This window comes from Perca fluviatilis, chromosome 20, assembly GCF_010015445.1.
Source record: "Perca fluviatilis chromosome 20, GENO_Pfluv_1.0, whole genome shotgun sequence".
Taxonomy (NCBI): domain Eukaryota; kingdom Metazoa; phylum Chordata; class Actinopteri; order Perciformes; family Percidae; genus Perca; species Perca fluviatilis.
In genome coordinates this window covers 22,451,424-22,478,695 of record NC_053131.1, presented here as the reverse complement: position 1 = coordinate 22,478,695, position 27,272 = coordinate 22,451,424, and the positions used below count along the sequence as shown (strand labels likewise).

Here is a 27,272-nt window from a genome sequence, read left to right as displayed (position 1 = left end):
GAAAGATTACATCTGCCCATTTGCCATCATGCAAGCCCCGCAGCCCAATCATGTAATTGTCTTCTTATCAACAGGAAGGCAATTTCAAGCACGAGTTCTGCCAATAGCCAGTGGACCTTGTGCGAGTGCAATAACAATGATTAAATGTGTACGTTTGTGTGTGCTTCTTCTACATGTTAGAAAGACCGCTAGACTGCTTTCTAGCAACAGGGGCAAATTCTCGGAATGTGAATGATTTGTGTTTTACTGCTCTGTGAACGGAGAGGTGTGTGCTTGTTGCTTGCCTCTCCTCGGGGGTCTCCACGTGGAAGGTGCGCTCGATGACAGTGGTCCACTGCAGGCAGCGGATGATAAATGTGTTGGGCTTGGGCCGTTCCGTCTTCATCAGCTGGCACTCTGACCACAGCCAGGGAGGGAGGGAGGGAGGTGAGGGAGATGGCGAGAAGGGCCAGTGTGTAGAGGAGCAGAGGAAAGAGACAGACCCACAGTTATAGCCATTTATCTTTATCGCCACCCTAACAGACACTGTCGGCCAATTTGGAAAAGAACAGGTGCACTTTGGTGGAGGAAAACAACTCCAATCATTAACTTGTCAGCTGCTTTAAAACTTAACATTTGCCAATATAGGTTTTGATAATAATTTAGATATTGTGTAGTATGACATGAATCCCAAAACTCCTTAGAATTATTATATCACTTATACATTTGAAATTCTACAATTAAACACTTGTTTTTTCCAAATATGAAATCTAAAAATGTCAGAAAATAATTTAAGTGCTAAATTTCTCAGACCAACACACACAAAACAGCAACATAGAAATGCAGACTGAAAATGTTTGGTGTGTACAAGTTTTACTTATTTTTTTTAAGGATTTATTAAAAAGCAAATCATCACACCCTTTTCCTCCGTTTCACTAAATTCTCACACTTCTGTATTAGGGGTGGGAATCACCAGAGGCCTCACGATACAATATCATCACGATACTTATGTCACGATACAATATTATTACGATTTTAAACATATTGCAATATTCTGCGATATATTGCAATTTATTACCTTTTTTCCAACTTCAAATTTTTCCCAGTTTCAAATGATGTCCCCAAAGGAAAATTTTGTCAACATCTGTTTTATCTAAAAAGATACATTTATCTGTTTGTTCATCTCACTTCAATTGTATTGCTGCAAAAGTGGGATTGTCAAGCAGACAAACTGACCGACACATATATAATAAAAGATCGATACTTGGCTTCTGTGTATCGATACAGTATTGCCACAAAAAATATCGCAATACTATGCTGTATCGATTTTTTGTCGATACATTTTTTTCTATTCTGTATAGGGCTGAACGATTTTGGAAAATAATCTAATTGTGATTTTTTTTTCACCAATATTGAGATTGCGATTTAGAATGCGATTATTTTTTAAGGTCATGATCTGCTGTATTATTTTACAAAGACAAAAAAATTATTGTATGACTAACACAATATTAGATGGATTAAACAAACTGTCCTGTACTGTTATTATATTGATTAAATTAGGTGATGCATGAATTTATATGAACGACATTATTTATTTATAAACTACTTTAATCACAGTGACTGATTTGTTGAACGTGCAGCCTTGTAATAAAATGACATGTAATAATTACCATGACAACATAAAGCACTGACAAATAAGCCTGGTGTAAACATTAATATTAAAGTCAGTAAGAAATCACACTTACTAAAGTGCAGATTGCAGAAAAGCACTTTTTAAACACTGTCCGTGAACTTTACTGGACAGTCTTAAAATATGTATATGTGCGAGTATGGCAGTGCCAGCAGCAGTCATCCTACGGCTCGACCACGTCAGTTGTAGCAGCGGAAAATACTCATTTTTTCAGCTCCGCTGCGACTCTCCGTTTACATTTTTTGTGTAACGTTAGCTTGTATGTGCTAGTATGGCGACCTGGCTAAAATATGTGCGGAGGACATGTTGTACCACTTATCCAGTGTATTTATCAAAGCCGTAAGCCCAGGCTTGGTCACAGTACTGAGGTGCATCCTTTCTTTCGCGATAAACTTACTGCTTGAGTAATTTCCACGTTCTGTATTTCTACATTTCGTATTTCGCTTACTTGATAGTTGACACCCTGGGGTTAGGCTTTTTAGCCATGCAACTATCGTACATGGCTTTGTGGTTTTAAGTGGTGATACAGGTTAGTGGTGTTGCCCCGTGAGGTAGCAACATTAGCAAGGCACGTTTTGCACAATATGTGACAGTTTGCAGAAACTTCCTCTGCCGACTGTTTTACTCTTGCGTGACACGTGACCAGGGTGTAATCGCAGCCTCTGCGATTAGAAAATCTAATTTTAACATATCGCAATTTAATTGCAAATGCAATTAATCGTTCAGCCCTACTTTTGTAGCAAACAACTGTCTTGCAAGCAGTCTGCAAAACAATTACTCACAACAGTCTAATAACTGAATTTAGAAAGCAGAGATTTCCATCTGCACCTCCTTCACATTAACATCTGTTCCCAAATGAAACTTGTCAGCAAATATGTCAGAATGTGACACAAAATGGCCTCTGTCTGATAGATGGAGGACAGGGAAGTGGACCACCACTGAGAGCCAACATGGCTCCATCAGGCTGACTATGTAGTCCAGCTGCAGCAGCCCCGTCAGCAGCAATGCACCATGTGTCCTCTGTGGTGGGGTCGCAGTGGTGACAAAAACCAAAGCCACCGCTGATGGAGACAGAGCCTCAGAGCAGCGCACAGATAAATACTTGAAATCAGGCGGCTAATACCCACGATAAGTCAAGAGTGTCGGAGAGGAAACATTTAGTTAAACAAAACAATATTTTGTCTAATTGCTGTGTTCAGTCATCTGAACACAGCAACAACTTTCTCTGATTTGAGATGGAGTGAGCTGGCTGCTCTTGGCATTTCTTGTTGTTATTTTCTGTCACAGTATTAAAACGGAGTTTGGCGTAGACACACACAGAGAAAAGGAACGGCGTCCGATGTATTAATGTCAGGAGCAAGACATCTTGCATGTTCAGTGGCAGAGCTTGCTTTGCCCTGGAGCAGTGCCCCCATTGAAAGAAACTTGCAGTGAAACTGTTCAGATGATACTAGAGCCAATTTGCTAATGCCTCTATTCACAATCATTTACAGTGACATACAATAAAGGGATACTTGGTTATAATATTAGAGGATTAGAGGATTCGCTTTCATACCTTTACCTCACAGGCACCTGGGCGTGCTTTTTTCCCTGTTAATAATTACTTTTCAGAGAGGATAAGCCAGATACATGTAAAACCAAAACAAGTAGGTGAACATATTTTGTTACAACGCAAGTAAAAACAAGAAAGCAGCAAACAAAAAAGGGTAAAACAAGCTGCCAAGAAACAGGGGGAAAAATGCAGTGTTTTTTTTCTCAAGCAGATACTCACGTGCGACAGAGAAGTTATTTAAGGGGGTTTCCAGCTGGTCAACATCTTGCGGTCGCTCTTTGTAGCCAATAAATGTACCATCACTCTTCAGAAGAAAATACCTAGGCCTCCAAGTCTTGATGTATTCCCCTGATATGAGAAAGAGATTAAAATGACTGCTGAGTTATATGAGACAAGATTAAAAAAAACCAACTTGTGACAAAGTAATAGATATTTTCAGAGGGTTTCTGCTCACTGACAAACCTTGAACGTTCCATGTTTTCACATTCTCAGAATGCTGACCAATGCACAACCAATTTTGTTTACATTGTAGTTTCATGATTATTGACAAAACCGTGTTCTTTCTCTTTTGGTTTTAATTCCCAGAGGTGCAACCCCTTTCCTGCAATCTAATTACTATGCTGTTCACTAGTGCACCTTAAAATGACCACCTTGTCACCATCTTTCTTTTAGTGTAGGTCAGCTGCAGGACAAATGGTGGCTTTAGTAGGAGTCAGGACCCTTTCCCCTGTCCCGTCTGCCTCCTTTCCAGCAGTCACTTGCAATGTAAACTCTTAGGGAACACTCAAACTTCCCAAAAACTTTTCTATCCTCCTACCATTTCTTTGAACTGGCAAGCTAAAATTTAGGCTCTTCGCTCTGTAAAAGGGTTAGTCTACTTTAGACAAAAAACTAAACTTAGTTTATCCTGTATACTTTAAAGAGTACAATTCTCTAAATCAATGCAGCAGAACTAGAGATGGGCTTTTTTTATTTCACACAATCTTATTCCTTGTCATATTATATTCATAACCCCGGTTCTTTGAGTAATATGATTGAGATGTCTCACTATGGGAGCAAGCCTCACTGTGACCCTCACAAGCACTTCTCTCATTACACCAATCCTGATTGGCTGGTGAACGCATGTCTGTCTGCACCACCAGGTAGTGCCACCTACCATAAATACCGGTAGCATGTGCGGATAGCACAGTGTCATTCAAGATGAGCAACCTTTTCTCACCCGCCCAGCAAGAAGGGTTGTCTGGTGGGAGATCTCACTCATATTACTCAAAGAACCGGGGGTTAGGAATATGACCTTAAGTTATTTTTCATAATATTCGTTTTAATGTCTCACTATGGGATATGGTAGCTCCTGAATTGCCAGACAAGCTTGCAAGCACCCTGTTCCAGCTAGGACTCCAACAATGCTTGAACAGACCTAGTAAGGATCTTTGCTCGAGATTTTGTTTCCACAGCGACAGATGTGGGCCCCAGAGTCTCTGTAACCCCTGGCGCGTGGAGTTTTGGTCTCCATCCCAAGCGAGCTGGTGTGCAGGCGGGAGTGGAGCAGCTAGTTGGTATGCTAACTGAACAGTCTAGAGATTAGCTGGGATGCTAACTCTCAGTGACACTCGAGCAACCGTGGAGAGGAGCAGAGATATTAAAAAAAAATAAAAAAGCCGTGTCCGATCTGGTGTGATCGTAGAAGCAGAATCGCAAAGTTGGCTAGCGCCCGGTGACAGAAGCTAGGTAAGATCCGTCTGCGGACATAACCTTGATGCAACATATGCTCCGGGTGAGAAGAGGTTTTTGAATGACGCTGTGCCATCCGCACACACTATTACCCCACAGTCACATTAGCTACAAGAGACAGAGACAAAGCGACAGGCTACCATTCATTTTCAGTGGGAGTGGCCGTTTGCCCACGACAAGCGACGAGCTCGCCGCTGCCATGAGCAAGGCGGGGCCAAAATAGACAAGAAGTCTATTTTATGCAAATACTGAGCGATGCGACAAAAAGACAGCCAATCGGAGCGTGAGGGCAGCGTGAGGTATGTCAGTGGCTGAAAGATGGCGGAAAACTGGTGGAGAATTTCTGTTTACTGTTGCCAAGCAACCAGGAGTAGGCTAGGCACGTCCAGGAGCGCCCACAAGCGAGTGCATGTCGCTCTCTTTTGTAGCTAATGTGACTGTGGGGTTACCCTACAGTCACATTAGCTACAAGAGACAGCGACAAAGCGACAGGCTGTCATATTTTCAATGGGAGTGGTCGCTTGCCAGCGACAAGCGACGAGCTTGCTGCTGCCATGAGCAAGGCGGGGCGGAAATATCGTGCGTTCATGGACAACGGAAAAACGTTGTCACGTTGTCACCATTCACGTAACGTCCTGTGGGAATCAGAGGTGGGAAACTCGGGCTGGATTTTGCAGCAAATCTTTTGTTATTGTGGCCTCCATGTTTTCACACACCTGATGCTCTCGGCTACGGCTAACCGTTGGTGGCAGTCATGCAAAAAGTTGAAGTAGAGCACAGAGGGAGAACATCACTTCTCCCTGACACAACATTCCCCGCTGGACCCGCCCATAGCTGAACCCCCATCAACGGAGGCATCGCGACCGATCGCGACACCACGCGACAGTCGTGTCGCAAAAGTGGATCTGTACTGTCAGGCAGCGTGAGGGCAGCGTGACGTCTGTACGTTGGTTGCTCAAGTCGAAGATTTTGTGCAGCTATATCTGGAGTCACAAAAGGCTTTACACAACTGTAAGCTTTACAAATACTCCCTAAGACCTGTAAAAAGACATGAAATCAGTGGAGTTCCCCTTTGCATTTACTTATGGCATCTATCATTTTATTTAATCGTTTTATAAACCGCAACCACTGTTCTGTCTCTTTCCTATCAATCATTTTGTAACACCAGCATCATGTTTGCCAAAGCCTCAATTCGATTTTCAAATAAATAAATAAAAAAGAAAAATCTATTTCCACAATTCCAATTTTCTGGACAACACCCATAACCTCAAGCCATGCGTGTGCATCCCATTCGCTTAGACACACTAGCATCACACAAATGAATATCTCGTAGGCAGACAAAACTCAATTTATTCCGGTGATGCTTCAGGAAATGTCTCGCCAGATGTTGTGCAGACGGGGGGAAAAAATAGCTTACATACCATAACAAGGCAGTGGCACACAGTGGAGAGGGACTTGAATATTTATACAGGAAAAGTGTAATTTATTTTTAATTACGGAGCTGCATATTAACCCCATGCAGAGCTGTAGCAAGCTGTCCTTAATTGCCCCATTTCCTCTAACAGAAGTGTGGCGTGTGTGTGTGTGTGTGTGTGTGTGTGTGTGTGTGTGTGTGTGTGTGTGTGTGTGTGTGTGTGAGTGAGTGAGAGAGTGAGTGAGTGAGTGAGGGAGTGAGTGGAGAGAGAGAGAGAGAGAGAGAGAGAGAGAGAGAGAGAGAGAGGATGTGTGTGTCTGTAGGGGAGAGGTAGGCAATCTGTCAATATGAGCTTCTGTTACCCTCCTTCAAACAAACACTTTTGACTAATGAAACTGATAACAGATCATGTCTGAGACAGTACAGACCAAACTGCTGCTAGTAATGTCGTCTCTGCTTAGTATGCGTCCTTAAAAAAATATATGAGGGGACAAGAATTTACAACACTGGCTAAATGTCACTTTTCAAGATTTGTCCCTTTTGACACCTCAAAAGTATGAACTTCCTCTTCCTGCTTCTTTTTTTTCAACTTTATTTTAGGAAAGTGATGACATGAGCAGCAAACTTTAATAGGACATTTCCCATATGGCTTTTCTCTGTCAACATAAAAAGGTGAGGAAAAAAGGAAAAGGACACTTTAGAAAAGCACAGTCAGTCATTGTAGTTGACCGCAAACAGCAGGATGAAGCCTTGTAAAGCCGGCTGTCTGTACATCACGTACCAGCAGAGCATCAAGCCCTCAACCCCAGAGCAAACATCTAAGTGTAAAAACACCTGATTTACTGCAACTGTGGTGGTGGTGGCCCCGATCATCACAGTAGAGGAAACATCTGCCCAGAGCACAATATACTGTACTTTAGTCTTCAATCCACAGCAGATGTCCAATATGTTATTACATTTTTCATCATGGCACAGGAGATTTTTCATCTGGTTTTCTGCAGTGCAAGTGTTTTCACACCAAACGTAGCTCATTTAGAAATTAGCTCGACTTTAGATTGCCATTCTTGCCACCTTCCAACAAAGCCACTTGTACTAGCTGGCCTAATTAAAATACACAACGGCAGGGATCCGTTTGGTGGATTTCCCTCATGACTGTTTCAATGTAACCCAATTACCGTGATGAGTCGTTTGTTTTAAACTACAAGCCTCACCAATCAACTTCCACATCAGTCAGCCACACGTTCACGCTGGTCTCCAGAGAATCCACATGCATCGCATTATTTATCACAGGCCTTCAAGAGAACTAGACTTCCATACGTCAGCATAAAATCTAAATAATCAAAGCACAGAAGAGGTGCCATTTAGGAGTACATGTAGCCATACAAGTATCCGCTGCAAGTTACCCCAAGAGCCTGTTCAATCCAAACGTAAGTTGCCTAAATCTTTCACACAGCGGCCAGAAAGTCTCCTGAGCCGTACCGACCCTTGTTTTCCTCAGCTGGGCCCCAGCTGGTGACTCATTCTGTGGTCAGGTTTTGGCTGACCCATAACCCCCAGCTACAGTCCATGCCATCCCACAGTGAGGACAGTAAGTGCACAATGTAGAGACAGCATAATGAGCCCCTAGTCTATATCCACGACCTTCCACTTCCGGAATTGCCCCGTTGACGCCAGAAATACCACCATGTCCTTTTTTTTCGACCGGATTTTCGTTACCTAACGCTTCCTGTTGGTGCGTTGGAATTCTAAACTGCTCCTCAGATGTCTGCAGGGTAAATCGAGACAGCTAGCTAGACTATCGGTCCAATCTGAGTTTTCTGTTGCACGACTAAAACAACTTTTGAACGTACACATGTTCCACCAAAACAAGTTCCTTCCAGAGGCTATTTTCCAGCCGCACGGGGCTCTGTGCAGCAGTTAGCGCTGCCCATGAGGATTTTGATTGGTTTAAAGAAATGCCAATAAACCGGAGCACGTTTTTCTCCCAACCCCGGAATGCTGTGCGGACTAGCCAGACCCTCCTCCGCAGCGCTTTGGAGGAAGGTCTGGCAAAGCGAGACCAATGAGCCCCCTACCTGACACCAGACAAAAGGTGCATGCTTGTCTCGCAGGTGGAGACTCAACTAAGTTTTGAACTTTGGGTTTGGCAGCACAAATGCAGCAAATCACTTCCAGACTGAGTGAAGACATTTCATACATTATAGCATTCAGATCCTGATGGGCAGAGACAGGCGTTTGTGTACGCACGCATGTGCTTGTGTGTAAACACACTTGTCTGTGTACGCTGACCTGTAAGCAGTGAAAGGTATTTGTGTGTTAACAGATTACAACAATATCCAGTTTGGATGGCTCTGAGCTTTCCCTACCAGCTCCACTGACGCACATCACCCACCAGAAGTAGCACGGGTGGTCGTATGTGACGCAGCAGCACATGGCATGGTGTGTGTCAGCAAGACATTCTCCCACACTGAGGTGGTCTTGGTCACATGTTGGGAAGATGACAATGTCAGCTCACCATTCTCAGTCACTAGACTCTAAACAACGGACTTTCTTGAATTATGTAACTGCGATATTAAGGACATCATGACAAGTCTACATGGTCACTAGTAGCCACAGAAAACACACAAAGAGGTAAACAAGCTCATGAAGGAATGCGACACCTGAGTCTAAACCCTTTCTGCGATTAATGAAAACAGCTAATGTAATACTGTAAGTGTAAAAACTTAAATCACACTTTTCACAGGTGGATGTAAAAAACAGAAAACAGAATTGTTTGTGTGAAGCTTTTTGTCATCTTTTTCTAAACTGACACACATCTTTGATAAAGACTGTCACAGAGATGGGGCACCAAGAAATTAAGTAACTTCACATCTGCAATGGACATCCTTAACTAGTAGTACATGCTCTTTCTAGACAGGAGGACACTACAACTTCCTCGTCTGTGACCACAAACCTCGTCACATGACACGAACAGTGGAAGCAGCTATATCCGGTTGTCTGTGTGTGTGTGTGTGTGTGTGTGTGTGTGTGTGTGTGTGTGTGTGTGTGTGTGTGTGTGTGTGTGTGTGTGTGTGTGTCCACCACTCTGCAGCGCAACCCCCCCGCCAACAGTCTGCGCTCAGAGCATAAACAACAAAGATGACCCTTGTCAGCTTCCTATTTACACCCATTTCCCCTTCTACTTTTATTCAGTTCTACTTTCCACACTGTGGCCTTTCTTAAGCACAGACATGACGAGAAAGTGAAACTGACAGCCGTTATGAGCGTAAGTGTGGAAACAGCATATTATACCTGTAATACAGACCAGCAAATTAATCAAGGAAACACTATTCACTAACTAAATATTAGCCCTGCTTTTAATATTTTATATGACTTGACTTTAATGCTTTGCAGAGTAGACCCCAAATACATCCTGTGTACAGTGAGAAACACAGTGCAGACTGCTGACAAAAGACAATGGGCCGCTTAACAACACAGAAGAGCCTTTTGCTTTTAAGTCGGTTCTTCATCATTGATGTAAACTAAACCCTTTTGAAGTCAACATGTTCTCCAAAACAGGAAACTGGCCAACAGACAGACTGACCACAACATAGATAAGTTAAAACCTTCTTCAAATGTCAGGTCCTACTGTAACTACCGAGACAAACAGACACACTTTGCTATGAGGAATCCAGGAACGATCTGCATCCTAGAATCAAAGATTTTCAAGTGTGATAGCAGACATGGGGCTGAACTCAACCAATTTAGGGGAAGGAGTTGACACCAGATGAGAGATGAGGGAACTAGAGGGGATGAGAAAGCTACGCAGTATGCAAAGAGTTGTGCTGATCGGAGTGGTAGTGAGACAGATCACTACATATGTTCCCCACATATGTAGGACTGTGAGTGGGGGTGTGAGCTCAAGTGAAGTGTGTATGAGCCATGCATACTGTGTGCATGGGAGGAGCTGTCAGGGCCTGATAGAGTGTCTTTACATGACAAGCAGCTGCTGAGGTCTGGGATGCGCGCTGGGCAAAGTGGAAAATAATGAACGGAGAACCGCTGCCAAACACAACAGAATTCATCTTTATTTGCCAACTGCTGCATGGCCCTGTGTGTGGACAGCTCCAGCCTGCCGCACACGCACGCACGGACAGCTCTTAAACATATTTGAAAAGTGAATCAAAGTAAATCATTGTATTCCAGTAGCTGTGTGCAACTTTACAAATCTAAAAAGGTTTAACCTGATTGCTCAAGGACTTGTGACTGAAAATGTACATTTGTTTTCTTTCGGCTCGGAAGCCATTTGCAAGACAACTTGGCTTATGAGCCCTGAACTGTAAGGGCTGGCCAGGCTCATTGGAGGTGTCAATAAATAAAAAGAAAAAGAGGAAAGTTTTAGACCGAAGGGGGAGAGAGAGTGACAGAGGTTAGTGGCTGTTTCCGAGGAGCATCCTGTACCGTCCGTCTCTACGTGACAACGACAGGAATGTTGAGGTCCCAGCTGCAGTGGCTTGTTGGCTTTTAATAAGAGACATCATGCAGCATTCATCGTGCTGCCCCCAAAAGGAGAGGCCAGTGTCTTAAAAATGTGTCCAAACTAACAGCTCTGTTGCACGTCCTCCCTTTCTCTCCCCTGTTCTATCTACTTTGTAGGATTTTAATAACATTTCAAGAACAAACCGTGCATTAACATGTTTGAAAACGGATTATATTCGGGTTAAGGCATTACCCCGGTTTCTCAAATGCCATGTAAACACCTCACTCCAGCTAAAATCGGAGTTCTCATACCCCGGTTAACAGACCTAGATAAATCCTTTGGTAACCGGGGTATTCGTACATGTGTACACATTAACCGGGGTAAGATTGGGTTACACGTCTGCGCATAGGTAGGTTATAACTGCCCCTCCCCACTCCACTACAGTGGTTTTTGACCCGGAAGTAGAATGGCGCAGTTGGAAGCAACAACGGCAAAAACAACAGCAACAACACAAACTCCTGTCATTCTTCCCCGCTCATGTATACAGGGAGAACTGGCATAAACTGCTTATTCACTTAACTGGGGTAAGACCATAGCCCTACTGTGCATGTAAAATCAATGACAGAGGCCCACCTTAGTCATCTGGCACTAGATAAACCACACACACACACACACACACACACACACACACACACACACACACACACACACACACACACACACACACACACACACACACACACACACACACACACACACACACACACACACACACACACACACACACACACACACACACACACACACACACACACACACACACACACACACACACACACACACACACACACACACACACACACACACACACACACCAAGAGAGGGTCAGACAAAATGCGCCTCTCAGTGCCCATACCCAGTGGTTGGACTTCCTGAGGGGGCTGCTGTTGGGTTTTGTCCCTGTCTGGCCATTCATGGCTTGGGGATGGGAGGAAGGGAGCCAGTGGTAACTGCATGAACTGTGCATGTGTTTGAGTGGTGAGAATCGGATGAGAACGGGGGTAGGCGGAGGTTGAGGATTAGGGAATTAGAACTCCAAAGCGAGGGAGGAGGGGGGAGTGGGCTGCGCCTTTTGTTGGTTTTTCCTCTGCCCCCCCCGCATCCCTTCAGCCCTTTTCTGCCGGGTTCTGCCTGTAGGTTGCAGCTGCGGCCTGCCACCCTGTGCCCTGCATCTCAATGAGCCATGGGCCGCCCGCTCCAGAGGAGAGGGGGCTCCCTGATGCAGGGGTCACCACTGAGCCCCAGCAACCACAAACCACAAACTCCACCCCACACCATACACTGCTCTGAGCCGCAGAGATCTGGACTAGGCTTCTCGTGCTGCCCGGACACGGATATAACCATTTGCCCCTTTCGCTGTGACCATATAAGGTAGCACAAGGCTCACATGGCATCCTAAAGTGTCCAGGAGTTTGGGCTCCTACATCCCCCCCATCCCTTTCTCTTTATGTCTTCCTGACATCCCCCTCCTCTCAAAACCTCTTTTGTTGGCCCCTCTCTCTCCCATGCAGCTGGATGGGGGACTGCATTGCCAGGGCTTTGGCAACAGCATCAACAGGTTGAAGGGAAGGGCTACCCTGGCCTCCAATGTAGCCCTCTCTGTCTCGTCCCCTTATCCCTCTCTCTCTGTCACTGTGGTTGCCGCTGCTAACCCAACAGGGAAAAAAGCACAGGGTGGGGGTGGGGGTAGCAATGGAGGCAGCCTCTCTTTCTCACGCTCATAAGAAAGCCCTCACTTCTTCTCCATGGTGAGTGACACCTGCTGATTACCATAGAGACACTGTGGGAAGTTCCCCCCTGCCACACTGGGGCTGAGATTTGCCCCCTCTCCCTGGGTAAACAAGCAGTCCATGGATTAGTTAACTGGGTTACTGCATGGCAAACAAATAAACACACATTATTTAGAGCAAATTAGTGCCAATGAACTCTCAATGACCAGCGTAAGATCAAACACCCCCAAACAACCAAGGAGTTAATCCAGAGGATCCATTTTTCCTGGAGATAGGCAGTCTCCAGCTGAGGAAAATTGTCAAGACCAACTTCCTTCTCAAACTATGACAGACCTTTCTGTATGGCATCTGAATAACTTGTGAAATATGTTCTGAGTAGCACAATAAAGCTGATGTGGAGGATATGTGGACATATCTGAGCATCCAGTCAACTCTTAGTCTGCAGACAGCTGAGCATCCCCTTTATTTCTCGGTCTCCCCTGCCCTCCCTAAAACTGGAGAGAGGTGCCAGTTATGTGATTGATGTCGGAGACTGGGAGCTTTTCGCTGGTCCATAGCCGCTTCCGCCATGGGTCCGAGTTGTCAGCAGGGTCATTATCCTAGCAACAGGATAGTGGGGCTGTGGGTGAGCAGTGTGCGCTGGAAGTGGGGGAGGACCAAGAGGGGGTGAGCTAGTGGGGGCAGACAGAGGAACTCAAGGAAGAAGAGGAAGAAGGTGGGAGTAAGAAAGGAAGAGAACAAGGGGAAGGACAGTTGAGAGGAAAGCGTGGAAACAACAAAGACAAAAAGGGGAAGAGAGTAACCGAGATGGAGTGTGCTGCCGAGCACCACAGTTGTGGTGAGCAGGCGGACTCTGCACAGCAAAGTAAGCACACAGCGGGCTTGCCGTGAGAGGAGGCGAGCGGTGGAGGTGCCACCTCCCTCAGCCTCCTGGTCCCCCCCAACCATGCCAGCCAGCCTGCCTGCAGACAGCTGCACCCCAGTAATTTACTTCTCTCCACCACATTTAGCAGGAAGACTGCTTCCCATTACCCAGAGCAGGGGGTCCACGCTGACGGCCAGACACCCAGCCAGAGCGCTGGCTTCCTGGTGTGACACCCTCTGCTGCTGGACGCTGCCTACAGGGGCTCCATTCCCAAATCTGCCTGGCACTGCTACTGCTACAGCTGATGATCAACTAGGTAGTGTCGGAGTATTTAATCACCAAAGTTGGAGTCATCCGTTGTTACTTTTAGTTAATCACAAGAAGTTTATGAAGAGTAAAACATGCTACATCTATTAGTTTCAGTCAAACCACTAAATGACCCATCATCACAGAATTATATCCCCCAGTTTACTCAGTTTTCCCTCTACAGAAATCCCTTTTACTGTATCTCTCACTTAGCTTCTATGGTTTGTTTTCCACACACATTGCCCTTTAAGATTGTTCACTGGTTATAATAAATATTGTATGGAATATGTAAGGCGCTGACCTTTCAGCTCCTAATTTTGAAGAAAAACTATTAAATCTTTAACATGTCTCATAAGTTATATTATTTGTTAGTTATTTAATTTACTGTTATTTAATGTTCAGTGCCCATCTATCAGTTAAAAAATGTGCAGCAGACAAAAGTCTCTTCAATTTGTACTTAACAACATGGAGATACACAATAGGTTTAATTATGCATATAACTTTAACTATATACATAATGCGATCACATTACAACAATTAAGTAGTAAAGCACTGCATAACTTTGTTTCCGATTAAAGTAACTTCCTTATCCACAAGATCCAAGATAAACATTTTGTGACCAATTTAAAAGGATTATAATTGTATGTGCACTCGTCACTCGAGACTCATTTATGTGTAAAAGCCTCACAATATAGGTGAAGATATTTGCAAATTAGATGAGATTTTGCTCTAATTCTGCAGTACGTAATGTGTGGGTTTGTGTGTGCTGCTGCTGCAGCAGTGTGTGGCCCATGACAACCATAATGAGGGGATGTGTAGGAGCCTGGGCGAACCCAGCAGCAGAGCTGGCAGCCAGTCAAAGTCCTGAGACAGTCAGCATTGCAGCATCAGGAGACATTCTTAATCAGGTGGGCCTGCTTCTTTGAAGGGCATTTAACTGCGCAGGAAACACTACATTCCCTTGCTGAGATCACTAATACAGAGGGAAAACTAAAACAAATGTGAGAAAATGTTGGCTGAATTACTGGACGCCTGTTCACCAGATGCACAAGGCACAGATATTCAAAAGATGAAAACATTTTTTTCATCTACACTGACTACTGTGTCTGGTGTTTCACAAAACCCATGCATGCTTTTCTCCTCTCTTCTTCCCCCCCCCGCCCCCCTCTCTCATTCCCACTTTGTGTCTCATGCACTTTCCTGGACCACCAACAAGGTCTCGCTTGGAGGAGCAGCTTATGGGTGTCCTTCAGCCGCACGACCAGCAAAGGAGCCAATCATGAGCTCCAAACCACACTGCGAGAGGGTCTCTGTGGCATGTCACACACATCCATCCATTCCTCCTGAGGCCGCCTAGGTCACTGAGCAATGCTCTCTCTCTCTCTCTCTCTCTCTCTCTCTCTCTCTCTCTCTCTCTCTCTCTCTCTCTCTCTCTCTCTCTCTCTCTCTCTCTCTCTCTCTCTCTCTCTCTCTCTCTCTCTCTCTCTCTCTCTCTCTCTCTCTCTCTCTCTCTCTCTCTCTCTCTCTCTCTCTCTCTCTCTCTCTCTCAACAGTTGTTGCGGCCTTCGTTAGCCTAACGAAGGGGCCAGCTCTTTATACTTGTCAGGGAGCAAATGAGTCAAACAAACAAGGGCCATGAAGAGGGGAGGACAAGCGAGCGCTGTTCTGTTGAGCTTCACTGGGTTCTTGGCCGCAGCACTTCCCTGGAAACTAGGGAACCCACAATCTGCCTCTTTGATGTCTGATGATGCTCTGGCTTTGATGGAAACTTTGGAAAAAAAAAAACACACTTGCAATAAGAAATAACATGCTGCTCGGTCTCTGTGGCCACTAGAGGCCGTAGGCATATTCAAAGTGTGTGGGTGCACTCTGTGAAAGATCTAAAAGGGAAGTACCATTTGGGGACGACGCATAACAACTGGTTATGATAGTAACAACAAAGTTACAGTGTTTTTGCAAGCCTGTACTTGCGATGTGGCCCGTGTATAAGGGCACTGGGTAATGTCCTGCTGGCAACGTAACTTCTGAATAAATATGCTTCACACTGTCCATTCACTCAAACATTTGCATAGCCATGTCCAGACGTATGTACGCACTACTCCCGTCCTACTTGGCTGCTTTGTCTTGCATTCCAAAAGTGTCCTTCTAAAACAGACAACCAAGATAACAGTCACACACCAACACATCTCAGGCAGGGTCGACAATCCAGACACATTACTGCAGCACAAGGCTTAAGGAGAAAGTATGAAGGTGTGCCCTTCAGAATGAGATCATTCCACTGAGTGCAGCCTGTCTGGAACAAATGTACAGAGCACTCCAAGGCTGAGAATTTGCAGCTATAATGACAGATTAACTCTACTGGCGGGTTTACAGGCTACTAAGGCACAATGCTTGCTCTACTTTCATTCAGGAGCCTCCAAATAGTTTACATGTGCATGCTGAACATGACTAATCAGACATGAATCAAGGAGCGAGAGTCAGTGACATTGATGTGTTCAGCTGACGTGCCAGAGTTGCTGTGCTCTGTGCATGTGACTGGCCCACCATGAAATCCATTCATTATGTAGCACCATTAATTGGGCATTACTGGAGGAAAAGGCCACATTTTAACTGTACCTGCTTTTGTCATGTCAAATACAAATGTCGTTTGTTACTAGGCCGTGTCCATGGAACCCACACAAAATGTTGATAGAAATATGGAGGGCTATCTTTTGTAGAACATTAAATTGGTGTTTTGAGTGCACACATGGGAGTAATGAGCATGCTGAACACACTTGGAAGCAGTATAAGCCATTTATTATTACGCCCACATGGAGATGTGAGTCACTTGGGTGGCGCCACCACACAAAAAAGCTCCACTCAAGGTGCAACATGGGATGATAATGGTTGAGTGGGGGTTGCCTGGCTGAAGGTGATGGACAGCAAGACAGGGCTACTGCAGGTTCACCTTCTGTGCAGTGGCTCTGGGGCAAAGACTGCATGACAGTGACGCGACACTAAAAGCCTTCCTGTCAAGGAGGCAGGTGGACGCCCTCCAATCAAAACACAGAGGCTCTGGGTGACATTTCACAGGGCACAGCTGCTGGGCTGCGACAGCATGCCAACTCACTATTCCTGAAGGGTTGTTTGTTTAGTATGTATGTAACAACTATCAGGGTGTCACTGCTACAACTGTGTGTGTGTGTGTATGTATATATATATATGTGTGTGTGTCAACCTGACTGTTTTTCTACCAGTCACTATTTGACTACTTTTAAAGTTATGTTTTACACTGGCTCTCAATCAGAATAGTCCATTCTTATCAGCACTGCTGAAGGTGTGGAAAAATTGACCTGGGCCGTTTTGTGGCACAAATGATATACAGAGAAAGGAACAAACACCAGGAAATAACTGAGTTTACAAATTTACAGAATAAATGACACTGAAGCCCAAACCTTTGACTGTCATGACTAACTAATTTAATTTGACATGTTCCCTTCTCAAGAAAGGACGTTCCTGTTGTCGTTTTTTCCCCTAAAGAGAGACACAAGAACACAGTTTGCCACTACAGCCTCCGACATGTATCAGAAAGCTAATTAATTACAAGAGTTTTGCTTTATAGATTTCAATGAAGAGCTGTAGGAAATCAATTCAAGATTGTGGCTAAGATAAAACTATATTTTTTGTCAACTACTCCCTAACTTTGCTATACTCAGAGCTTCTGTAAATTAAGCACTATTAGCACCCAACATTCCTTCACTCACTGGAAGGACCAGGGTGTGTCTGCCTGAGACCAACTGAGCCAAACCAGGCTGACCCTTTCCTAAAACAGCAGTCTGTTATGCTCTTAGCCCAAGCCTTGAAGAGGGGGAGCGTGGGCTAACACACCACAGCGGCACACTGTTTCCCTCCAAGAGTCCCAGGAACTCTCCTAGTGACCTGCTCCCATCACCTTATCCCCTGAGTCAGAGTCTTGGTTTCCCCTGTTCCAGTAAAAGCCTGGTTCCTTGACACAAGGCCTGGGAGCCTTCAGTGGTTTTGGAGAAGTTCCTTATCCTATTTTGCCCCTGGTGGTGGTGGAGTGGGCTCCATGAGGCAGCCACATTTTGAAGGCAGAGTTAGTATGCACATATAAAGCTGCTCAAAGCCAGCAGGTATGTGAGGAATGCCTCTTCGTCCAAACAACGGGACTCGCGCCCGACACAGAGCCATGCCACGCCACACAGCACTGTCAGAGCAGCTAAATGGGGCCCACTAGGGACTCTGCAACTAGATGGTTCTTTACATTAGATCTGGCATACAGCCTGTTTAAATACAGTTACCCGGTAATCAATCACCTTGCACATATGTCATTCAGTTCAGCCCTTTGTATTTGCAGTATTTAGAAAACAAATCTGTCAATAGTGTACTACAGTAAACTCTTGCTAATCCAAGTACTTCAGGAATGAAGGTAATGCGGATTTGTGAAATATTTGAACCATTGGAGTAAAAATATAATTTTAGTGTACACCATTTATGCCCTCAAACACAAAGTAGTTTGAGTATATGAAAACTGCCATATGCATGTATTCCATGAAACCCACAACTCCATTTATCAGGGGATTTAGAAATATTTGCATAACTAACATATTTGGGGCTTTCGCATAGTTTGTGTTCTTTGCCAGCTTGGTTAACCAGATAGTTTGCACAGTTGGGGTTTCTAGTACATGAGGTGATGATAACTATACAACATCTTAATTCAATTGTAAAAAATACACAAAAGAAACAATAGTACATAAATAATGAGGTGCATACAGAGATGATCTTATTTCACTTTGGTTTTCAGCACAGCAAAGGTTCAAGTGCAGTTACATTTAAAACAATCAAACATTGTACATTTACCTCTTTTATGCAGCCACCCCTCCTTGACAATTACCACATTGGTCATGTTGGTGGGCAGGGTGGAGGATCCAGGTTTCCCACAGGGAGAGAGACAGCTTTGTTTCCGGAGTTTCCTTCTCTTAGCTCTGTGCAGAAGCCTGGAGACAAGGTCCTGGGGTTTACAGCCTCCTTCTCAATGGTGGTTACCTATTAGTTAAAGAAAAAAATTAGCCCCATATTAGTGTGAAAGATTTTTTTTCCACTTATCTTAATATTAACTAGAGATGGTCCGATACCATTTTTTGCTTCCCAATACCGATTCTGATACCTGAACTTGCGTATCGGCCGATACCGAGTACCGGTCCGATACCAGTATGTCATATATTTTATTATGTTTTAACAACTGTATACTACTATCCCTGTATGGATGTGATATTATTTCTATCTTTGTTGTCGGTCTGGCTCAGGTTAAACTCTTTGTGAAACATGAACAAACAATGAATGCCACAGAACTTTTTATTATGAAGTTTGAGTCAGTTATAACGGAAAAAGAACATAAATAAACTACTTTAACGTAGATTTTCTTTAGGGCTTTATTACATGGTATCGGATCGGTGCATAAACTCCAGTACTTCCCGATACCGATACCAGCGTTTTAGGCAGTATCCGAGCCGATACCGATACTGGTACTGGTATCGGTATCGGAACATCTCTAATATTAACCCTCAGGTCAACATAGTAGAGGAGAGGCAGTGGAATCGAGAGGATTCTAGTGTTTTACGGACCAGTTAGTGGAGGAAATGCTCAAACCAACATAGTCCCTTTCACACTACAAAATCGCAAGGTTCATATATCTGTGTAAGGCCGTGGTTTTTGGCATTCACAATGAAGTCTCCCCCCTATTGGAAAATTCCATGCTGTTCACACACAACCATTCCTAAAACAATTCTCACACAGGCTGCCTAAATAAAGGATTTTAAGACTTATTTTGCAGTTGCATGGGCTGTTTATCCTGATGATTTAGCCAAAAGTATGTGTTTGTGTCCCATTTAATCATATGTGCCCATGATGATTTTTGTAACTTCATCCATTTTGCTGGGTTTTTATCCTGTAACAGGTAGCAACAGAGTTCAACATATAAGGGCCCTCATTAAGCAGTTTTTGTTAGTATTATGTTTTTGTTTGTGCTAAGCATACTGTAGGATATGAAATCGTGAGGGTGTGGCAGTGATGGGGGGCAGTAGGAGGGGGTGGCCTTGACCAACTGCCACTTTGCTCGTTTGAAAGCCATGATGTCTCGCTCTCATGGGTGGGCCAAATTCTCTCGGCGGGCAAAACAGAGAACTGGGAGGTAACCTTGCTCCTTATGACCTCATAAGGAGAAGATTCCTGATCAGCCCATCTGAGCTTTCATATTTCTCAAAGGCAGAGCAGGATACCCAGGGCTCGGTTTACACCCATCGCCATTTCTAGCCACTGGGGGACCATAGGCAGGCTGTGGGAACGCATATTAATGTTAAAAAACCTCAAAGTGAAATGTTCATGCCATGGGACCTTTAAGGCCTCCAAACTCCTGTTCTGAAGAGAGCATTCCCTCAGGTGCTCTATTGCCTACCACAGCGATGTTCAGCATGAACGTGGAAGGTGCTTAATAACAATTTCTTATAATAGACACTGATTATTAAATTCCCTATATTATTTATGATGATTTGTAATCATCACAGAAAAACACTTGAGAACCCAACAACAATCAGATACATCAAGGTAAGGCTGGGCGATACAACCAAATTCTTCTATCCCAATATAAGTAATTTCATATCTCGATAACGATAAATATCACAATATAGAATGTTTCTGGTAATTTAATAAACAGTCAATATGAAATAATTACATGGTAAAGCCTATTTTTGTATACCCCCTTACTTCAAGTATTTTCTCATTTTATTAAGAACTTTAGTGCAAAATGGAAGGATCAGAACATAAATGGGCATCCAAATGGTGTAATTATTGCCGTTACGCAGTTGAGCCGCTGGTTTTTCGACATCACAATAGAAACGATATAGAAAAATATATACAAATTTAGGTCTTTTTCCTTTCTTTTTTTAGCCCTACATCAAGGTTATCAACCACTAAAAATATATAAAGAGAGAAAAGATCAGTAAACCAATGGACATCACATGTTTTCACATCTCCTACTACTTAAGATCTACTCTTTACATTATTTTCCTACAAAAGTAATCCAGATTTATTTAATTTCCTTGTGCTTAAGAAATAATTAAATGTGAAATCCATTATAGATTTGCTATCTTGCAGTGATTGTGCCCTCAAAAATCAGTAAAGACCTTTGTGTGTGGCATTATCCAACCAGATTTGTTTGTTTAAAAACACAATACAGTTGAGATTCACATATCATATCACATGTTGAAGACTGATGATTATGCGATATAATCAAAAGCTCCAGACCAGCTACCAAATGGGCCTCGAGTTGAGGTTGTTCTGTTAACAAACTAAATATGTTGTGAGGTGAAGCTGCACTGCATCTGTGAGTGATGCCGTTTTTAGTCACACCTGACCTGTGGTGGAAGCATTAGGGAAATGTTACTAGATCCTGGCAAGGCAAACTGCCAGGCTGATGTTAACAACATGGGCACCTATTTACACATAAAAACAGGCATGAAAAATAGCCTGCTGTCACATACTAAAATATGTGAAAGGGTCCGTAGAAGAATGTATAAGTGCAGCAAAAAAAAAAAAAATATGAGTAAAAGATCAAGCTAAACAATAATCTTACCATGTATGACAGAAGACAGGATAGAGATAAGATAAACCAAATGAGGCCGAATTCCGTCACAGAATTATCCGTAATTCATCAATGGCACATACTAAAAAACTGCCGGCTATCACAACCAAAACACTTGACCTTTTGATTCATACAGTACTTTTTCATTTTATAAAGGCGGCTTTGAATGCAGGGCAGAAGCAAAAGAATGATCAATTGCCATGCTTGTTCACACAAATGTCACATATTGCACCAGGCAATCTCTGACCATCAACTGAAATCAATTTGTCTGCTGCTGCTCCGTCAGAGTAAGGCCATCAAAAGACTGCTCTGTTTGAGTGGCCTCATCCAGCTTACTGGTGGGGACAACAACAGGAAGTGGATGTGACTATTGACAGACTTTGAGTCATATCAGTACAGCCCCAGGCTCAAGTACATCTCTCGGTGCATGTGCAATCAACACGCCTTTTACTGCCATTCTGCTCGCTTCCATCAATGAGCAGAAGTGAGTTTGTGAAAGCACAGTTTATTTTTGCTCAGTGTTTTTGTTTATTGCACTGGGGTTGTGGTGCTTGTGTCACACAGTCGATGTTGGGAGGATCTTGGAGAGGGATTTGAAAAAGCACACTGAGTGCTATTCAAACTAGGGATCACACAAACTGTTGGATCTCTCTGGCATCTTAGTGTGTACTCTGTGACACAGGCACACACACACACACACACACACACACACACACACACACACATACATCACACAAACAAACTTGAGCGCACACACCACAACCAAAAGAGCAACACATGCACAAGACCGGCTCTGGAGCCACAACAGAGCGCTGCTGTTTTAATGGGAGCGACCTGTTGCTACTGCGGCCTGTGTGGAAAAGCTGGGCTGCTGCCAGCGCTGCAGCCAGCAGCCACTGAATGAACCCAGTACCCTGACAGTGGGTCACATGGTCCTCAGGCCTGTGGGCCACCGCCTGCGTGCCTGCCTGCCCTGCTGTCAGGGCGGCTTTCAATCATTCATCTTTCTGGCTCCGGCACCAGGGGCCATCCCATTCAATGCAAATCAGTTTATGCTGCAAAGATGCCACACACTGAGCCTGTCACTGGGCCACAGAGGACAGTCCCATGTGTTTATGGCAGGAAGCAGAAAATCAGGCAGACATCACCACACTACTTCCTTCATCACAGATAGATAGATACAAGTCTGTTTTTGCTCTATTTTCTGCTGCCGGTTGGGTAAACAAGAGAGTCAGCAGCTGATTTTACATTCCTCAAAGATAGAACATCACGCTCAAATATTTAAAATTAAACAACAGAATGGGAACATTGAATACGCTCACCTGGTGCTGGAAAACCGTGAAAGCAAAATTTGTTTGTGTTCAAATGCCACAATGGAACCAGTAGTAGTGTGATCTACTACACAGTGCCAAGTTCCTCTTTCAAGTTCCCTGAAAACACATCACTAATGATAAGAATATTATGGGTAGGTGTAGCGGAGAACCAAACCACAGCTACTGTAATCTTGAAAGCCAAGTAGACTCGCTGCTTTAATCCTGCGATGACATGAACAGCAACTTCTTTTATGACTCATGTTGAAAATGTATTCATTTCCATTCAAGACAAGACAAGACATGAACTAAATTATAGATAGATCACGCAGCTGGATGTATTCAAATATATACCAATCATACTCATTCGGTCCTTAAAAACAATTGTCGATAACACGCAGAATTAAACATTTGGTCGGTTGCAAATCAAATGACCTGGCTGTTGATGTGAGTAACTGACGGGATGAATGAAGCAAAAAGTAAGTTTGTCTGTGTCACGAAACTGAGAGCACTCCAGCCTGAGAGGAGTACTGTCATGTGATGCTGACAGTGGGCTACCATCAATAGAAGCGTACCCTTCTTGATTATAATACAGTACATCTAAACTCCTGCGGTGCAGACAGGCACAATAACTTTGCCTGTGTACAGGGGCAAAATTTCAAACATTCCTCAGATTCTGCATGCAACTGGTGGCCCTTTTGCGTCAACGGGGCTGCGAGGGGATTGGGTGGGAGGTGACTGGTATTTTCTAAATAGAACAGGGAGAGCCAAGTAGTCACTGGCTGCATCATTACGCCAGCTTGTTGCGTCTTCTCCAGTCACATGCCAAGTCCCCCTGCGTACACACACTGGACAGATGTAGTCTCATGACTAGTAAAAACATTTTGACACTAAAAGCGTTACGGGTACAACATGCCTGGGGACAATGTTCTCTTTCCAGACTATACAAGTAACTTCTGGGAAGCAAACAGACAGCAACATCAGTAAAGTGAGACATTTAAGCTTTGCATCTTGCATGTCCATTAAACATGTGCTGACAAACCTTTTCATTTTTGACCCATCAGTATGCTTCACATCACAGACTCTTCAAAAATAAACCTTCTTGACAAAATTACTGTAGTTAACAATGATTAAGTAAATACATGCATAACTTATCATTGTAGGTGGGTTGATAACAGTGAGGACAGAAAAACATATCACCAAAACAGCTACTCAAAAACAGTTTGCAGTTGTACAGATTACAGGGAAGGAAAAATAAGAATATAACTCTATTATACCTTTCCTTCATGACTCCCCTGGTGTGCAAACTGTGGGGAAAAAAGTCCTTGGTTCCCATTTTTAAAACCTCTAAAAAAGGGGGCATCTAATCACAATAAAAATGTACTACTTTGGATCACTGAACGTGAATGCAACAGTTACAACAGAACAGCAACAAGCTAGCAAAGCTAACGACTGTACAATTATTGCCTGGCCATAAAGTCCTCACTCAAACACGTAAACAAACGCAGTGGTAGTTAATAACAATGAATGAGCTGCTCTCCTGTTGAGCTCATTTGTTTTCATTTGCCTCCTGGGTCATTAAGTACAAGCGAAAACAACTTTCTCGTAGAGGTGAACCGTTTAAAGACTCATGACTGCAGATATGTTGGCCTGAGGGCTGTGTCTCAAAAGTGGTCATTGTCAAAAAATGAATGGTTAACTGAAGAACACTGGCTGTTGTTTGTAGAAAAAAAATAACAACGCATTATTTACTACAGGACGTTTATAAGCCCTTGACTTTACGACTAAATAACTTCTACGGCGAAGTGAAGTCAGGAAAGTAGCTCATTTCAGGTTTGCTTTTAGCGATAGAAAGGATATGGGGCCTAGCAGGGCAGCTTGGGTGAGAATAACCGCATCCCATGTAAGTACAATGGGGACCTACCCTGTCTAGCTGTCGACCTCTTGTAGTTAAACATGCGAAGGAAACGCGGACATTTACCTGGGCAGGAATTCAACAATGTGTCCGTCTCATTATAGTGAGCTGTTTCGGCGGTATATTAAGTTGATAAGTCCTTCAACAATCTGGACAAAAGTGCTCTCATTTACTCCGTTTCTTTGCCTTTCTTCCACTACACCTCCCAAACGCGCTGTCTGCAATGCCTCTGTGGCAGCCTGCTCTCCCGGGTCCTAAAGCCGACCATTTTAAGAGTCCCACTCATAGGAGGAGCGGTAGGCTGTCAGCCGTCTCATTGAAAAAAACCCTGCCGTGTTTCTATAGGAGCTTATTTGGGGCTGCGTGGCCTTGCTGAACTCTGCGTTGTTTTATCTGTGCCGGTGCTTTCCAAAATAGGGTGCTGGGACCTACAGAGGTCCCTGTAAGGGTTCCTCAGTACAATAGGGGTATCTGTTTTTTCCTTCCTGAAACATTCAGCATTAGATAATGCTACAAGACTGACTTTTTTGTTACAGCTGTTCATTAGCGATTTAATGTTTGTACTACCTGCTGTAGCCTACAATGAGCTGTAGTTAATTATCAATTCATCTGTAAATTATTTATTTGGTCTATAAAATGTCAGAAAATGTTAAATGGAAAAAATGCTCATCATCATTTCCCAAGGCCCAAGTTGGCATAGGTTATTTATATTATAAATTATTATAAAATCCCAAAATATTCACTTTACTATCATAGGCATAGAAGACCAAGAAAACCAGCAAATATGCACATTTGAGGAGCTGGAACCAGTGAACTTTGGGCATTTTGGCTTTAAGGTATTAGCTAAATTAATTTCCAATACTTTCTGTTAGAGGCTGTAGACAGTTGTGTAATACCCCTTAACATTTTATTATAACAAAATCTTATCCATAGTAATATAATCATGTAAATGTAATTTAATCATGTACAAGTAATGATGTAAAACTACTCCAAGAGCAACACAATTCCCTCAAATTGTACTGAAAGACAAATACATTTAAATACACAAACTAATACAAAATGTCCACCATGAAAAGGGGAATTCCCAAAATGTAAAAAAATAAATACACACACACACACACATATATATATATATATATATATATATATATATATATATATATATATATATATATATATATATATATATATTAAGAGAAGTGTGTATACAGTGGCTATAGATTGGTCAGTGACACTGTACAGACTGCCTAATGTCATTTTTGTGCTATCTGCCTTCAAAGCGTTATTTGTGTGGCTTACCACTTTTTGAAAAATCAACAAAAATTATAAAAAAAATAAAAGATTAAAACTCTAAGTAAATGACAAAGGATAAAGTAAAAAGTGAAATACTCCTGACAAACACTAGGCTAAAAAGGACTTCGAACTCAGATTTAAATAAGGAGGCCTGGCTTTGGTGCTTAAAAGTGTTTCAGACACGTAGCTCTGTAAACTCTAGTAAAATTATTTTGAAATTACTTTGAAAAACTAACAGGTTAGTAGTGTAGCATGGATATGATGCTACTAGTCCAGTTGTTTGTCAGCACGCAAGCAGCAGGCTTCTGGTATTGATTTGTGGCCTATTTTTGGAGACACCTGATTGGATAAAATTACAGTAGTCATGTTAAAAAAAAAGAAGACATTCTTTTACTTTGAAGTGCTGTCAGGTGGAAAAGGCCATTGACATTTGCAATAAAAGGAACATCAGCCATGAAGTGAAGTTCAGATTTGAACATAACCTTTAGATTTCTTTGTGGCCAGAGGTAAATCCTACTGAATGCACTTTTACAACCATTATTTCTTTTTTGGAACCTCAGCACATCAGTTTTATCCTGGTTGAGATGTGAACATGTTTTTTCTGGAGCTTTCTACTGCATCACATGGTCATCATCAGTGAATGGCGTAAAAGCATAACTACTGAGCTTGCATATTTACAGATCCATCTCCATGATAAATGCTCCAACCACTTATGAAAACTGTGTGAAAGCTTAAAAAAAGCTAGCAAGTGGACCTTGAATTATCATGGTTTTGTCAAAGTATTATTTCCAAGGTTAATACTATACTCTGGCTTAATATTTTAAAATGGCATCAGTTTTGTCAACAGGAGATGCAGCATAAACCTTAAGATTTATCTGTGAGGTTATATCAGATTATAACCCTGCTTGTTATACCACATTATATTTACATTCAGTCAAAAAAACTGCCTACCAGAGAGGTAAGAGTCAAATCAGTTTGGTACAGGTACAGACAGGCCAGCTCAGTCAGACTCAAAAGAAGTCAGGGATCCTCTGTATCAAATAAGGCCCTCATCTTACTTGGTCTAATATATTTTTAGATTCACATTAAATGTTTTGATAACCTCTCTCCACCCACACCATGTCTGTAATATTCCTATAACCTTGCTCTATATACAGTTGTATTTGTGATCCTTTGACGGTTTACATTCTTTAAAGACACATTAAATATCTTTGTATCTATAAGCACATCTCTTTTATCAGCTTTGGTACACTTGCAGTGAACTACAAATGTCTGTGATATAAAAAAGCAAGGCAATGCTTTTGAAAGGTTGCGCAATAACCAATAAAT

The 27,272-nt window shown here is 43.0% G+C and overlaps 1 protein-coding gene across 2 annotated transcripts in view; it reads right to left on the bottom strand.

Annotated features, from left to right (window-relative positions):
• The window catches only part of akt1 (v-akt murine thymoma viral oncogene homolog 1), a 35,936-nt gene extending 10,975 nt beyond the window's left edge, over positions 1-24,961 (bottom strand). Inside the window, exons 1-4 of one of the 2 annotated variants that reach the window (XM_039786108.1) lie at positions 24,717-24,961; positions 18,647-18,832; positions 3,441-3,569; positions 285-396 (exon numbers count right to left, since the gene is read on the bottom strand). In XM_039786108.1, the coding sequence (XP_039642042.1) occupies positions 285-396; positions 3,441-3,569; positions 18,647-18,692 (287 nt within the window). In that variant the 5' untranslated portion in view covers positions 18,693-18,832; positions 24,717-24,961. Of the gene's footprint in view, positions 1-284; positions 397-3,440; positions 3,570-18,646; positions 18,833-24,012; positions 24,032-24,716 lie in introns of those variants that run through there. The other variant, XM_039786109.1, reaches the window with a different exon arrangement.
• Positions 24,962-27,272: the final 2,311 nt, after the last annotated feature.